Source organism: Oculina patagonica, chromosome 10 (assembly GCF_052425735.1).
Source record: "Oculina patagonica isolate OP01 chromosome 10, crgOcupat, whole genome shotgun sequence".
Classification (NCBI taxonomy): domain Eukaryota; kingdom Metazoa; phylum Cnidaria; class Anthozoa; order Scleractinia; family Oculinidae; genus Oculina; species Oculina patagonica.
Genome location: NC_135767.1, coordinates 20,678,892 through 20,695,045, shown reverse-complemented (window position 1 = coordinate 20,695,045; position 16,154 = coordinate 20,678,892). Strand labels below are relative to the sequence as shown.

The window sequence follows — 16,154 nt, the reverse complement described above, 5'->3', positions numbered from 1 at the left end:
TGAAGGTGATAAAGATTGCTTTTGCTCTTGGTAAGTGATTTTTTGAGCATTCTAGCGGTGTGGGGTTTTGGCGACCAGTAGCATTTTGTTTCGGTTTGTATGGGTGTAGTTCGGTGAACATATCATCGAGTCTTCGCTGAAAAGTTTTCAACGTATTTTAAAGCTAAAAGAAAGATCGCCGATATTTGGAAAATCAGCACCGGAACTTACTGACTTGCGAATTGTTTGATAAACTGATCGAGTTAATTTCTCCCGGTTAAACAACTCATGACAAACTCTCAGCCGAAGGAGCCGACAGACGCATCTGTCGAAGTTCCGCAATCACGCCCTAACGGACTTCACTGTCTACCGTCCACCGAGCAGCGCATTACAAGTTGTAAGATACTTTTTTAACGTTTAAGGTTTTAAATGGACCTGTTCCTGCTTATGCTAGAAAGATGTTTAGTTTTTATCGTCCTTCCAGACTGCTTTCGTATTCTTCATATGCATCGGATATTACACGCCTAGTGGGTCGTAATGTTAAAATTTCCAAACTTGTACTTACGGTTAGCGAAGCTTTTGTATCGGTTTGCTTTAGAGGTTTGGAAAACTTTCCCTTTAGCCAACAGATAGTGTTTAAAAACGCTGAAGTCCAGAAGTGTTAAAAGCGAGGCTAAGGAGATTCTTTTAGCTTTCCAGGTTGCCCGTCATTGTGACTACTTGTTAATTCGCTTACTATATCAGGGCTTCCAATGTCGTTGTGAAATTTAGAGAACAAGTCTTGTATCCAGTATCTTTTCTTGCTCCATTAATTTTTTATGAATTTTTAATCCTAAGGAAGCCCTAAAAACGCCATTTTAAAGTTTAAAAATTTATAAAAAATTAATGGAGCAAGAAAAGAAAAATCTGAGACACCGTTTTATAGACCAATATGTGTAGATCAAATTCCACATTAAAGTTTAGGCTTATATGATCAAAACAAAATACAAAATTACAATCTTTATTCAATAAGCTTTCAGAAAATATATACTTTATTGGGGTTACCATTGATGGTTTTCACACAATTTCACTTTGAACGAAAACGCCAATTTTCCTTCTTGATACCTTACACTTGATAGTTCTAGAGGCCCCGAGTCATAGTGACACAGGAATTTCTAAACAGCGACAAGATTTATAGAGACTAAAATGAGACAGCAACACGATAAATGACAGTGACATGATTGAAAGTTGTGCATTTATCATCTTTATAGCTAAAATTTGGCAAGTTAATGTACTTTAAGTGTTGCATGAAAGTGACTCTGAGTGCAGGAAATGAAAGGCCTCAAATTACTTAGGCGGTGAAATCATATTTCGCGTGTTTGCTTGCATATTGGTAGCTTTGTCGACTCACGGATTATAGTATTGGCCTATATTCATGATCAGCTCCTTTGCGCTTGAAATTATTAAATTTAATGCGATATAAGTAGTACATATCGGAAACCTGCTATATGTTTATCAGAATGGCTTTCCCAGGATACCGCTTATGCAATTTCGAAAGGGGTTTTGGGTGTAGGCATGAATAGATTGTACCGGTAAATTCAGGAAAAGTTGCTTCACAATATACCCAAAAGTTGCTCTAAAATTGCTTAAATATCAAAAAGTTGCCACCAAAATTTAGAAAAGTTGCTTGCTCTCTAGAGTGAATTTTGCGTTTTCTAGAAATTGAAGCGCTTGCAGGTTTACTAAGAGTTGCCCCAGCGTCTATTACTCGCACTTTAATACCAAGATGGCCGGCGGCAGGCTCTATGTTGCAGCGAGTAACCGCTGGATTTAAGCGCCCGTTAGATAGAAAGCCGCTGTCCAGATTTCGCGGGCGTAAAGCAAGTGTTTTTTTATTGTCATTTTATTGTATATCCTTAATTTTAATAAATCAGTTTTGATGAAACCAGTTTTAATAAAATCCTTCGAAATGAAACGACCTTTTATGGTTTGGATCGGTTTTATATCAATTTGTTGCTCAAAAGTTGCCAAGGAAGGCAAAAGTTGCCCTAGGTTGCTGGTACTACAAAAAGTTGCTCAAAAGTTGCCGAGCACAATCTATTTATGCCTATTTGGGTGGGCTTAGAAACGGAGGGGCTTATATTCGTGGGGGGGGGGGGGGGGGTGGCTACGAGCGGAATGAAAAAATGCGTTTCCAAACGATCCACGGCCGTTTTAGTAGAAATTAGTTTTTGAGCTAAAAGTCATAATAAAGCAACTTTTAGGCCTCTTCAGTTCTGTCATCCAGCAGAGAAGGGGGTTATAACCAGAAGTATCTTTTTGTTTCCAGGCGGGGGGGGGGGGGGGGGGGGCTTATAATCGGGATTTTCAGTACAGTTTATCCCTCAGAGTGACCAAAGTTTAAAAGTATTTTCTTGTAACCCCTTCCCCCTCCCCCAACCCCCCTAAAAAGAAAACATAGAACTTACGTAATACCCACCTGGTTTTATAACCTGGGTTTATAACCCCCTTCCCACTTTTTTTTAGCGGTATGAAACCAGCTTTTACTGAGCCTGATGAATAGGGCTCATTACTCATTTTTTCTTCTTCAGTGTTTCTTTGTGGTTTTGGTTCAGCTCTCCCGGATGTTGGCCATTGTTCATTCATGGAATATTTCTGCAAGGCAAGAAGATGTACCACTGTATTTTATAAAGATCTCCAGAAAGATACCTTAGCTTCATGCAGGTAAGTTTATATTTGTATTTTTTGCGAGTTAAGGAAACCTTAGTGCTGCTATTCAACGAATGTAGCCCTTAAGAATTATTTTCAGCCACCTCTGAATACACCTTCATTATATGCAGAACTGTAATCGTTAAAAGAGATTACATCACCTTTTTATGAAAAAATTAGTTTCGTAAATTTTATTTCCTTGAAATTGATGCTATATTCTCTTTTTCCCAAGTGTAAAAAAGTATCGAACTATGTTTGGGTTGAAAAAATTAGTTTCGGAAATTTCATTTTCCAAAAAAATTAATGCCTTTTTTCCCTCTCTTTTTTCCAACGTGTAAAGCTTGAAACCATGTTTGAGTTGAAAAAATTATTGTCGTAATTTTTTCCCGCTGAAATTGATGCCTTTTTTACTTTGTTTTTCCAAAGTGTAAAGTATCGAATCATGTTTGAGTTGAAAAAATTAGTTCCGTAAATTTTATTTTCTTGTAAATTATGCATTTTTTTCTTTTTTTTTTCCTATAGTGTAAAGTTTCGAACCATGGTTGGGTGCGTTAGAGATGTCGTCAATGATTGTGTGCGCGGCCTCCTCTCGCAAAGTCAAGTGGACGCCATTCTAAGTCAGAGCTTCAAAGAGAGCAACTTTTGTCTAAAAGGCTCTTTTGCCGTTCCTGAAAGCTCCTCTGGCGCAAGTCTGCCTTGTACCAGCACTTATCTTCAGAAAGCTCCTCTGTGTGGAAAAACCTTTCATGAGAAGTTTGTTGCCAATAGGGCTGATCCGTCATTATGCAGGTAAAAGTAGAAATATGCTGAGTAAGCCGACGTTGGCACTCCACTTCCGGATGTGACAGGAAGTGGTATATGCCTGTTTCCAAAGGCCATATCGAGAGAATTTTTTTTGCGATCCATGACAAGATAACTTTTAAAACCGAATAAATAAATTAAATGAACAATTTATCTGGTAAGCAAACACCAAGAGGTGAAGATTGGACAAGATTTAAACCTCATCGCAAAATGGACATGAAATATTTAAAATTTGTTTTCATTAAGATTACCAGGTAATTATAAATATTTCTTTTGTATTAAAAAATCTGTAACTATTTTTACTATAGCTTTGACTTTTCCCTCGGAATAGCAAGAGGGGAGCAAACTCATTCTCAGGACCTTCTTCTTCCCGTCCCCTGGTGAGGAGCTCTCTCGCTCCAGTGCACCAGAAGTAGAGGAACTCGGGAACAAGGTTGTGAGGGCAGAGGGACGGGCGGGAGAGGGGAGGTTCAGGGATGTGTTGCTGTGTAGAAAATCAAATAATTTGTTCTCATTTGTCTTTTCTCTTCGTGATCTCCACAGTGAACAGGCCAAGGCAAAGAAGTGTGTCAGAGACTTGCTGGCGTCTGAATGCACATTTAACTCGCAGGACAAGCAACTGTTAGACTTAGCTCTTGGTGACTACAATCCATTCTGCGCCAACAACCGGGACCCTGAGGCGACCGGAAATGATCAGTGCTTTGGCTATCTGCCTGGTCCTACCCAGTCCCCCACACTTCCACCGACGACCCTTTTCTTCTTGGGTCAGTCCACTCTGCCAAACGAGCTCTCGGATGCGAAGAAGCGGACGAACAAGAGTGGCGTCATCTCTGTGAAGCAATACATTTTGCTATTTTTGCTGGGAATGTATTTTGCACTAGTTTAATCAAAGCATAGTGGAAGTACTTAGCTTTGCTGGTAAATTAATTTTGTGATATGTTAAGAGTAGAATTTTGATCAATTAAAATTGATCAATTTTTTTTTATAATTGTACTTTTTAAATACTTCGAACATACATCGATAAACTTTTGGAGATTTAGAGCAGAAACATTGTTTTTTATAAGATAAAAGTTATTATGTATTAAAAAACCTGGTTAGTAGATCAAATCTGCAACATATTAATTTAATTTAAAAGTAAAAAAAAAATAATTTAAAGATTTCAGTTTTTTTCGAGTGGTCGTAATTGAAATTTACATGTACTGCGTTGAACATCGTTCATTAAAATACCAGCGTTTGATTGATAGTTAATATTTGAGTGTTCACACCGCATGAATCTTAATTTCCAGTGAAATGACAAAATGACCTGATTAGTTGTTCTAACCTAACACTCCAAAAACAAGCCCTGGTCTTATATTTGTTTAATTTCCCTTACGGGTGGGCTTAATTCGGTAATGGCTTGTATACAGTGGGGGGGGGGGGGGATTTTCGAATGTAAATTTGTGTTTTGGGGTTTCAAACAATATATTGATCTCAAGAAAAAGAAATAGATATCTCTCTTATTGGAACCAAACCCTACACCATTCACAAAAGTTTTTATTGAATTATTTAAAAGTTTTTATATAACAAGAAGGAACCCTTTTAAGATGGAGAGTGAATCGATCTCGTTTCCAGAGTCCACGGGCTCCATGGATTGCGAGTGTATTGGAAATTCTGTAGTCCAAGGCCTTTGCCTTTGAGATAAATTTGTAAAAACAGATTCAACTCTCTCCTCCCTAGACTCTCCCTAGGGGGTCATAGAAGGGAGGCTGTACAGGAAGCGCTTAATTCTCTTCTCCTCTTTCCCGCCATGCACCGCACGCCATATTTCCTTTGCCTAGTTCTCCAGTGCGCGCCAACGTACACGAATGCAACAGAAGCCTTTGCGGTGGAGAGAATAGATCCATCGAATTCAGTTAATAAGAACAAGATTAAAGAAAGTTTTTGTATTGCTGAATTGATGTCAGGGGTCAATGTAACGAGTGCAGGCTGCCAAGTTAGTACTTTGCAATTGCTCAACAGAGTTTACTCGGGTTCCCGTTTGGTGCCACCGTAGTGCGCGTCCCAAAAAGAATTTAGGGCTCAAAAGGCTTCGGGCCCGAGATAGTAGGGCTCTTCGAACCCCTAAAAAACAGGTCTTTTGCTCTGTGGCAAACGATTTTACGGTTCCACGTTCTGCTGCAAATAATATTAGAGCTATGAAGATGAAGTATTCAACATGACACGAGCATGGGACAAAGAAAAAAATCTGAGTCCCCGACGGGAATCGAACCCATGGCCTCCCAGATACCGGTTGGGCGCTCTAACCAACTGAGCTACGAGAGACTCGTTGTGAGCTGGGCCATTTACTAGAGCTCCAAACTAGAGCTCCAAACAGAAAAACTACTGGGACTCCAGGCTCCACGGCGACTGTTTTCTGGCTTCCGGAGTAATCATGAGGTAACGATGATTAGTTATTAAGGTCATAACGCACTGCTACTAATCGCAGAAATTAAGAGACTCAAACACAGCTGCTCAAGCGTTGTCGTTCTAGTTGTTGCTGTTGTTGTTGAGAGACACCAACGGATTTCCAAACAAATAACTGAATAACTGACTGAGTTAACCGTGCACAGCTGTTTTTGGAGTCAGGGGCGGATCTAGGGGGAGGGTGCAGGGGGTGCGCATACGCGCCACACCCCCACCCCCCCTTAGGCTTTCTAATACAACTGGTATTCTGCCAGAAAAAAAAAATATATGGTTTATTGGTGCACCTCTCCTAAGAAAAATCCTGGATCCACCTCTGGAACTAGTACAAAATACTCCATGCGCTGTAATCGCTAGTGTATTTTTTAACTTATTCTCCTCATGTTATTTATAATAATTATTTAATGACGATCACGTTTTCGAAATGATGTACTCTGGGTTCCTTTAACGCGCGCGCTACTCCCATTTTCCCCGCTTTCCGATTTAGTCGTTCTGTCTTTTGTAACCTGTTACTACTCGTGTTGGTTGCACATAGGAATCGAATGTATTGGTACTAATGTAAAGAAGCTGTATTTGTATTGTAAGTACTGTCAGAAGCCGTGTTGTCTTGGGTTGTCTTCAAGTAGTGTAATTGTATTTAGTACTGTAAGTAACGAAAGTAGCTGTATTAGTATTGTAGGTTGTGTAAAGTAGCTGTGATGTATTGTAAGTAAGGTAAATTGTTGCATTGTATTGTAATGTAATTACAGACTGTAATATAAAGTAGCTGTATAAATATTGTAAGTAGCGTCAGCAATTATAATAAAACTCAGAGACTCAAAGGATAGTGCAGAATGCAATATGCCCAATCAATTTACAGTATAATAACAATTTCGCTTGAGAATTAGTCAAATGAGTTAACTTTTCAGTTTGAATGTCATGAAGCAAATTTGAGAAAATAGATCCGGGAGAAGGATTTCCGCACGGAAACGTCACAAACGCGGCCGCTTGATCAGTTGACACTAGAGTACAATTCTTTTTAGTCACTGAAGTTTTTCATTTGAACTTTTCGGGCAAACGTATGTAACATGATACTTTTATTTTTCTTTTAAATCACTGTGATTCCTCAAAGTCTAATTTAATTAAATTGCGGTTTTATGGCGCCACGGGGTCTACAAGAATCCTACCGCATGAAAAGCACAAAACGTTAGACTTTCATACAAAATTTGCAAACACGTTCCTGCTATGTTAACTATCGTTAGTTTGAATTTCAGTTATACGTTAACACAGCAAACGTGATACTTTCCCATCTGTACGAATGTAACATGATACTTTTGTTTTTGCCGACTGAAAACGTATGTAACTTGATACATTCGTTTTATTGCAAACAGTGCGACATCGATGGTAGTTGTTTTGCTTTCAATAATAAAACCAATTATAACACAGATATTATCGATTTATCCAAGAAATGGTTTTATAAAAGATAAGGCAAAGCAATGCACCTTTTCAGAAAACAGTGCTGCCATTTCACATCAGGAAAAGTCTTTCACATGAACCGCCGGACATCCCAAATTCTAATTTAATTAATTTGCGGTTTTAACTTGGCGCCACGGAGTCTACAGGGATACTTCCTCAGGAAGAAACACACGATGTTCGTCAGAGTCCCAGTGCATATTGTAGACTAATCCGCGCATGCGCTTAGCACAAAGTATTTTATTCTAAATTTTCTCCCCGTTTTACCAAGGGCAAACGGTCAGGTGCTCCCCATCCCCTACCCCCTTCGCAGGAATAATTAGTTAATTGATATAAATTTATTAATTGACGATTAAAAGTTTACTGTATAGCGCTTTAGCGCTTTAGTGATTTAGTGTTTGAGGGGTTTAGCAGACGACAGCCCACTAAACCATCACAAAAGTGCATTCTGCACTAAAAAGTACTTCAGTTCAAAGATGTCATATTGATAAGTAAGGAAAAAGTTCGTTTGCATTTATTTTCAGCACGCATTTACATACGCGACTATCAATCAAACGCAACAGATATTTTAATGAACCATGTTCAACATCTAAATTGCGACTGGCCAAAAAATACACTTTATTCCAAAATGAAGGAAAACACATTGTTCTTTTGTCTTCATGTTAATTGGCCCTCATGGCCTCGATCGCATCTGCAGAATTCAAAAGAAACTTTGGCTTAAAACGAGACCATAAGGACCAATTAACCTGTAGACAAAAAGATTATGTATTTTCTGCCATTTTGGAATAAGGTGTACACTGCTGCTTGAAATTAAATTATTTTTAAATTAAATTAGATGTCACTCTTATTCTTCCGCTTTCTTGCATCGAAGAGCTCGTGTGGTAGAATGGTCTTCCCCAAGAAGAGAAGGGTCGTCGGTGGACGCGTAGGAGACTGGGTAGGACCGGGCAGAAAGCCATAGCACTTATCATTTCCGGTCGCCCCAGGGTCGCGGTTATTGGCACAGAAAGGGTTGTAATCACCAAAAACCAAGTTTTTAAACAGTTCCCAGCAGTTCTTCGAGTTAAATGTGCATTCCGACGCCAACAGATCTCTCGCACACTTCTTTGCTTTGGCGTATTCACTGTGTTGAGATCACGAAGAGAAATAATCAAATATGCACAAATTACTTGTTACAACAACATCTTTATGTAACTGCCAATGACTAGGCATGAATAGATTGTGCTAGTAAATTCAGGAAAAGTTGCTTCACAATATACCCAAAAGTTGCTCTAAAGTTGCTCAAATATCAAAAAGTTGCCACCAAAATTTAGAAAAGTTGCTCTCTAAAGTCGTTTTGTTTTAGATAAATACTCAAAACGTGTTTGTTTGTTTGTTGACATTAAAACATTTTCATTAAATATTCTTACAATCATTATAAGAGGCCAAAAATCCATTGTTATATGAGAAATGTAAATACTTTGTTGTAATCAATATACTCTTTAAACTCAACATAATTTCAATAATAGATAAATAATAGAAAAAAAAATAAATAATAATAAAAATGAGATAAAAAAAGTTAAAAAAAGATAAAAATCCATCAAAATGAAACGACCTTTTATGGTTTGGATCGGTTTTATGTCAATTTGTTGCTCAAAAGTTGCCAAGAAAGGCAAAAGATGCCCTAGGTTGCTGGTACTACAAAAAGTTGCTCAAAAGTTGCCGAGCACAATCTATTTATGCCTACCAATGACTCTTAAATACCCAATCTAACTCTTGTGAATAATTTCGTTGTTTACTGCATATTAGCTTATATTCAGTATGATTTATTCATCTTTAACATGTTTATTCTGCATACTTTAGTTATTCATAATCTATTATTTCTAGTAATTTATGTGTCTTGTCTGTTTGTTTTTTTTTGAAAGTGTCAGTGACCAACACGATAGCATATGCTTCTTTGGTCACTGAGCACATTTTATTTTGGTTTTGTATGTGTTGTATATTTTCCTTATTTTAATTAATGCATTTTCTGTAAATAGTGTTAATATTGTTTTAAAATTGTTGTAAATAGTGTGAAATAATAAAAATCTGAAATCTGAATCTACTTACTCGGCTTAGCTTCTACTTTTACCTGCATAACGACGGATCCGACCAATTGGCGACAAACTTTTGATGAAAGTTTTTTCCGCACAAAGGAGCTTTCTGAAGATAAGTGCTCGTACAAGGTAAACGTACGCCAGAGGAGCTGTCAGGAAGGTAAAATGAACCCTTGAGACAGAAAAAGCTCTCATTTACGCTCCGACCAATTAAAGCGTCCACTTGATTCTGCGAGAGGAGGCCCTGCAAACAATCATTGGCAACCTTTCTAATGCACTCAACCATGGTGCGATGCTTTACACTTTGGACAAAAAAGAGAATAAAAGGCATCAATGTCATGACAGTAAAATTTACGAAACTAATTTTACATCAGATTCCCATACCATAACACTTGGCTTCACACTAGAGCTCGTAAGTATAATCTAAGTGCACTTGGAACCTACTTTGAGTGTGAAAGGGTAAAACGTACTTACTTGAACTTTACATGGTGACTACGGAAACTATGGAAGTTCAAAGAAGCCGAAGTACGCCGCCAAGTATGGTCTTCACCACACTTGAGAACGCACTTGACGAATAGGAAATAGAAGCCAAATGAAAGCGGCGTGCAGCATTGTCACGATTCTGAAGATGATTGACAGCTTGTACTTCAAGTAATATACTTTTTCATCAAGTGTGAAGCCAAGTTTTGTAAAGTGCGAGTTGAGATTTTCAAGTGCACTTGACACAAGTGCTTACTTGAAACTAACTTAGCTTCTAGTGTGAAGCCAAGTAATATAAATACTGCATGCGTATTTCACGCAATATTTGCACCTTTTAGGCAAAACCGCGAACGGGCCTATATGAATGGTCATTAGCTTAATCACACAGTTCTTCACTTGATGAAGGTGTATTCAGAGTAGGCTGAAGATTATTTCTAAGGGTAACAATCATTGAACAGCAGCCCTATGCTTTCACAAATCGCGTAAAACCAAATGAAAACTTACCTGCAATTGGCCGAGGGATCTTTTTGGAGATCTTTATAAAATACAGTGGTACATCTTTTTGTCTTGCAGAAATATTTCGTGAATGAACAATGGCCAATATCAGGGAGAGCGTTACCCAAAGCACAAAGAAACACTGATGGAAAAAGAATAAAGAGCCATGTTTATTATGCTCAGTGAAAGCTGGTTTCATACCGCTTATAAGAGGGTCTCAATGGGGTGGTGGCTTTTACGGTTAACGGTTAAAATTTTGGCTTTTTTACGGCTAACGGTTAATTCATTTTCATAACGGTTAACAGAAGTTAAAGGTTAATTTTCATTGTTTTAAAAAGTTAAAAATTAATTTCCATTATTGGAAAACATATTTTAGGTCTCAGAGCCATTCTGGGACGATGAAGTGAACTCGTTTGGTCTATTTATAATTATTGAACGATATTCTACGGTTAACATATTTTACGGCTAACGGTCAAAATTTTCCAATTTTTACGCCTAACGGCTAAATTTTTGGCCGTTTTACGGCTAACGGTTAACCCCATTAAGACCCTCTTATAAGTGGCGGGGGGTTGGGAGGGGGTACAGGCCGGTCAACTGAACCCCCATGGTCCTTGTGTACAATTCCTTATGTAGAAGCACAAGAGCCCAGGTTAGCCCAGAGTTTATAAGCGAGTTTACGCATTTATGGTCTGCGTAATTTGTTAATGTTGTATTAGATAAGCTCGGAGGTTGGGGGGGGGGGGTTGGACAAAAAAGACTTAAACGCTCTGGTAACTATGAGGATTGTATTCTAAAAGCCATTCATATTTGTAATTGTAAAACACTCCGTTTATTGTAACCCTATTTGTAACCCTACTCTATCAAAACCCATAGCCTTGGTTGCTGCGTCCAGAGCCTCCTGAAGGTCCCAAGAACTTACCACAAGACCTTTACTGATCGCCTTTGCACATTCTGGGCCATCACTCTGGAACGAATTGCCTTTTGACATACGATCAAGTCAGACTGTTACTATTTTTAAATCTAAGTTAAGGACATACCTTTTTAAGATAGCATACGATTTATTTGAATATTTTTAATCTTTGATCGTTGTAAATATTATTTTAATATTTTTAAATAGTTTTTCTTTTTATATTTTAACTTGTACGATTTTATCTTACCTTAAAGCGCTTTAGAATAATTTTATATAATGTTAGCGCTATATAAATTAGATTATTATTAATATCATCATCATCATCATTATTATTATTATTATTATTATTATCATTATTATTATTATTATTATTATTATTATTATTATTATTATTATCTCCTTTGCTATTCTCCTTATTATTCTCCTTTGCTCTAATACGCTCGGCCTTACTTTGCCTTAGAGGATCAAGATCCATAAGAAGAACACAGGACACTAACAATGTAGACATTGCAATAGATAACGCAACCGCCCGCCTAACTTAGTTTTATCGAATTTTCATATTTTTATTTATTTATTTTTTGTTTGTTTTTATTTTCGATTATCTTTTAGATTCATATTTCGCTATTATATATTATTAATTACTCTGTAAATAGACAACCAAAAATAAATCGTATTTGTAAATGTATGCTCAAATTTAAGTCAGAATGTATTTTTAGCCATTGTAAATATTTTAGAAATAGAGAAATAAAATTATTTGTTTAATTAAAATAAATAAAAAAATTATTATTATTATTATTATTATTATTATTATTATTATTGAATCCAAGCAAAAGAACCTGAATATTGGCCAATACAAGCGAACTCACGAAATGTGAATTTGCAGCCAAGCATGAACTCAATTGGCGAATGTAGTTCTTTCTCGAAATAGGTCTGTTGAATTGGTATTCTTTACATTATATCCTCGCTTTTAGTGTAAGCAGCGCCTTTGAAATCATTGCTAAACGATAACCTGGGAGCATGCTCCGCGCTCCAAGCCAAAACTGATACTCTCTCTTTTGTACCTTTAATGCCTCGCCTATATTGCAGATACCGGCTCATTTTCGTAATCTTCAGCGACGAATTTCTCCTGAAACAGCGTTATAAATGCCTTCCATTTTCTTCGCGTAAGCCTTTAGCGTTAGGCGTTATTTACAGTTAATTTGTTAGCTATTGAATTGGCTTTCTAAAGCTCTGGAGTAATAACCGACACAAAAGCTACGTTTGGTTATTAAAATCTCGACCCACGAGGCCTGTATTATTCGATAAAGAACGAAGCTGTCTATAGAAGGTTGCTGAAAAATTTATATCTCCCTAAGATAAAGAGGACCAAATCCATTTTAAACCTACCTTTTTAACGTTTGAAAACGTTAAAAAAGTATCATACAACTTGTAATTTGCTGCTCGATAGGTAGATAGTGAAGATCCATTATGGTCTATCAGGGTATGTGCTTGATCGCGGAACTTCGATCAGATCGAGATGCCTAGCCCATCTTTATAAATAATGCGGCTTCTTTTCTGTGTGGTTTTCATGAGTCAAATATTTAACCGAGAGAATTTAACTTAATTATTTTATCTGAAACCAAGCTTGTTAGTAAGTTCTGCTGATTTTCAATTTTTTTGTGGACGTGATGTGTTTTTAGCTTCAATATACTTTGTAAAACTTTTCAGTGAAGGCTATGAGTAAACCGAAACAAAAGTAGTATACTAGTCACCAAAACCCCTCGCCGCTCGAATGAATAAAATCACTTACCAAAAGCAAAAGCAATCTTTATCACCTTCATTCTTGTCTTGGTTGTAATTGGGTCCGTCAATTCAAGAAGCGAGATCAAACAGTTTTCGTTTTCAGTGTGAAGCAAACGAGACTGGACTGTTCGAAAGCCATGCAAATTTAATTTACCGCTGCATAGATATCTGCACATTAAAAAGCTATCTATAGAACAATTACAATGAGTTTTGGAATGCGGAATTTGAATGTGAAAACACTGTGATGCAATAATGCACGTTGAGAAAAAGAAAAAATGCAACACACATCTTGTCCATGGGCTGGGGGGAGGGGAAGGGTGAGGGGCGGCCATTTTTCTGACCTAGATTATTTCTTGGGACTGGAAATGAGCTCTTGGATTGGCTTATTCGTCTGTGTGTTGTCTTCCAATTCCGATCCAATTCCATTGTAAATATTACTAAGAGGGCCAACAACTGATATCAGCCATTCAGACTACTTTATTACCAGTGAATATTTTACATATTGGGCCGCGAGTAATATTTCCTAAACGAAGAACGCTAAGCCATGTCTGTCAATGATTTTGTGACCTTTAGTCCCTGTAACATGTATCCGTTTTCATATAAAAAAGCAACTTTGTCTTTACGGATTGCCGGGCCTTCCGTCCACACGTGTCCGATGACAACGGGCTAACCGAAAGCTTAACTTTTCGAAAACGCTCTCCACCATTTGTCCAGAGTGGAAATTTTTGAAATGCTATTTTCGTGTGGACGGTGAAAACGGAACTTTTTGAAAAGCGATGAAGTCACAGTATCTGATCTGGTGCCGGCTGATAAGAACGTCTCACTGCTATCTTGAATTACTATACATTGTAGTCACTAGCTGTCTTCTCATTGGCTAATAGCCTACAGCTAATTCTGGGAATCCGCGCGACCCTGCGCAACCTACAGATTAGTGAGTAATCTGTAGGTTGCGCGCGCAATGCATGATTTCCAACAGCAATGTGTCAGGCATCTGGCGGCGAAGGAAATTCATAGTTCGTCGATTCACTTCTTCAAACGAGAAATAGTTTGACCAAAGTTCAAAAATTGCTGGACAATAAAGTCTCGGAAAACACAAAATGAATAACAAAAATTGGGAAGGAACTATTCCACGATTTAGTAGGACGACCAACCGGAATTAGCACAAGTTTTGAAACAGGTTGAAATAGTTTGTCATTACTTCCTTTTCCAGAAAAACAATGTATAATAAAACAATTATTAGATTCGGTTTATGTGATATTCGGAATAATCAAGGTCGAGGTAAGTGTTATCAGCCTCAGCCTTCGGCTTCGGCTGATAACACTTACCACGACCTTGATTATTCTGGATATCACAAAAACCTTATCCAATAATTGTTTAATATCTTGCCTATTGCTATTTTGCCTATTTTTAAGATTTATAGCACATGTTATGTTTTTGTTTTGTTTTGTTTTTTTTCAGGTTAAATGTTCACGCTGGTTATTTCAGAATACGACTTAATCAACAATTGCTGCCGGACCCCAATATCATATTCTAATGCTTGTAGATAAGATACACATTTTAAGGATTTGGGCCTCGAGGGCCACTAGTTTCTCGGTTGACATACTGGTAAGTGTCACTCTCGCTTAATATCACCATCATTTTTATTATTATTATTATTATTATTATTATTATTATTATTATTATTATTATTATTATAAGCCCACGGTACCCGTCTTAGAGGGAGTTGTTTAAGCCAGAAATAAACCCTGAAACCATATCCAGCGGTATTTCCCTTGGGGCAGAAGGTAATCGTATAAGAAATTATGCCGTCCTTTTTCTCCAGATACACCCAGGAAGCACTTGATTCTCTTCTTCTCTTTCCTACGATGCACCGCGCGTCATATCCCCCCCCCCCCCCCCGCTTCCACCTTTGCAATGCGCACTGAAGTACACAAATACAACAGAGAGAACAGAACCAGTAAGGCCACTTATCAAGAAGTCGATTTAGGCCGGGGGGGGGTACTCCCATAAATTTCGGATAGGGGTGTGCTGCCAAGGTTCTTAAACCCTGACCCTATTTAAATATGAAGAAAGCGAAAATTGATACCCTTTTTAAGGCCCAAAACCGAAAAATGACACCCTATTCAAGGGGAGGAGAAGCGTTCCATGACGACCGAAATAACGGCTAACAGCGCACGGCAAGACAGAAATCTTTATCAAATCGCTTTACTAATACCTGAACAGAAAATTCAGTTTGAATATACCTCTTTTTCGTTTAGCTGGGCGTTTATTTTAGCTAATAGAATTTAGGTACCCTATCTAACGATCACACCGGGAACTCATTGCCAAAAGGAGCAAAAATGATACCCTATTTAAGGACCGAGAACCTCAAAAACCATACCCTATCGGGCGGCACATACCTATATAGGCCACATATGGGAGTACCCCCCCCCCCCGTCGGCCCCCGGGGATTTAGGAAGGAATTGTATTCCAGAAGAAGTGTCAGTGGATAGTGCAAGTTTCCTTGCCATCGTTGGGGCTCTGCCAGGGGGGGATCTCGTATCGCTTGTCTAAAATTTAAAATGTCCCGTGTCGCTGTTTTATCGCACTCCCAGTCGCTGTTGGTAGTTGAATTAAAGGAAAACTGCTTGTCCTTGTTGGAATTTAATATTTTCCACAATGGTTTTCGTTTGTCGCGATTTTATTTTAGGGACTGACCATTATTTTTTTGGAGGGGGGGGGATGAAAAATATTGAAAAAAATTGTTTGCATGGCCTAAAAAGACAAAATAAATTGTTTGCAAACACGATACGTATAACAAAAAATAGTTAGATATTCGAAAAAAATGTTTGCAGAGGTGCATAAACTAAAAAAAAAAAGTTTGCAGAGGAAAATTTTTCAACCCCCCCCCCCCCCCCCTCCAAGAAAATAATGGTCCGTCCCTTATGTGCTATCGCTACTTTTCGGGCGTGTCGCATATCGGAATTTACCCTGGCAGGGCCTCACCGTTAGCAAAATCCTGTTTGCAAGTCCTTCATCCTCGCCGCTTCTCGAAGAACATGAAACGTCAAGTT

General features: G+C 37.9%; 2 protein-coding genes and 1 pseudogene across 4 annotated transcripts in view; 2 read left to right on the top strand and 1 right to left on the bottom strand.

The window, feature by feature from the left end:
- Positions 1 to 16,154, top strand: part of LOC144629188 (uncharacterized) — a 107,760-nt pseudogene that overhangs the window by 28,018 nt on the left and 63,588 nt on the right. The window lies entirely within an intron of this gene.
- LOC144629189 (uncharacterized) lies at positions 2,535 to 4,363 on the top strand. Its single transcript, XM_078487405.1, has 3 exons — positions 2,535 to 2,682; positions 3,190 to 3,456; positions 4,012 to 4,363. The coding sequence occupies exons 1-3, from the start codon at positions 2,603 to 2,605 to the stop codon at positions 4,352 to 4,354; spliced, it is 690 nt and encodes a 229-aa protein (XP_078343531.1). The 5' UTR covers positions 2,535 to 2,602; the 3' UTR covers positions 4,355 to 4,363.
- LOC144629184 (uncharacterized) overlaps positions 8,014 to 16,154 on the bottom strand; it is an 80,700-nt gene continuing 72,559 nt past the window's right edge. Inside the window, exons 1-4 of one of the 2 annotated variants that reach the window (XM_078487399.1) lie at positions 13,109 to 13,216; positions 10,419 to 10,551; positions 9,470 to 9,736; positions 8,014 to 8,482 (exon numbers count right to left, since the gene is read on the bottom strand). In XM_078487399.1, the coding sequence (XP_078343525.1) occupies positions 8,191 to 8,482; positions 9,470 to 9,736; positions 10,419 to 10,551; positions 13,109 to 13,139 (723 nt within the window). In that variant the 5' untranslated portion in view covers positions 13,140 to 13,216 and the 3' untranslated portion in view covers positions 8,014 to 8,190. Of the gene's footprint in view, positions 8,483 to 9,469; positions 9,737 to 10,418; positions 10,552 to 13,108; positions 13,217 to 16,154 lie in introns of those variants that run through there. The other variant, XM_078487398.1, reaches the window with a different exon arrangement.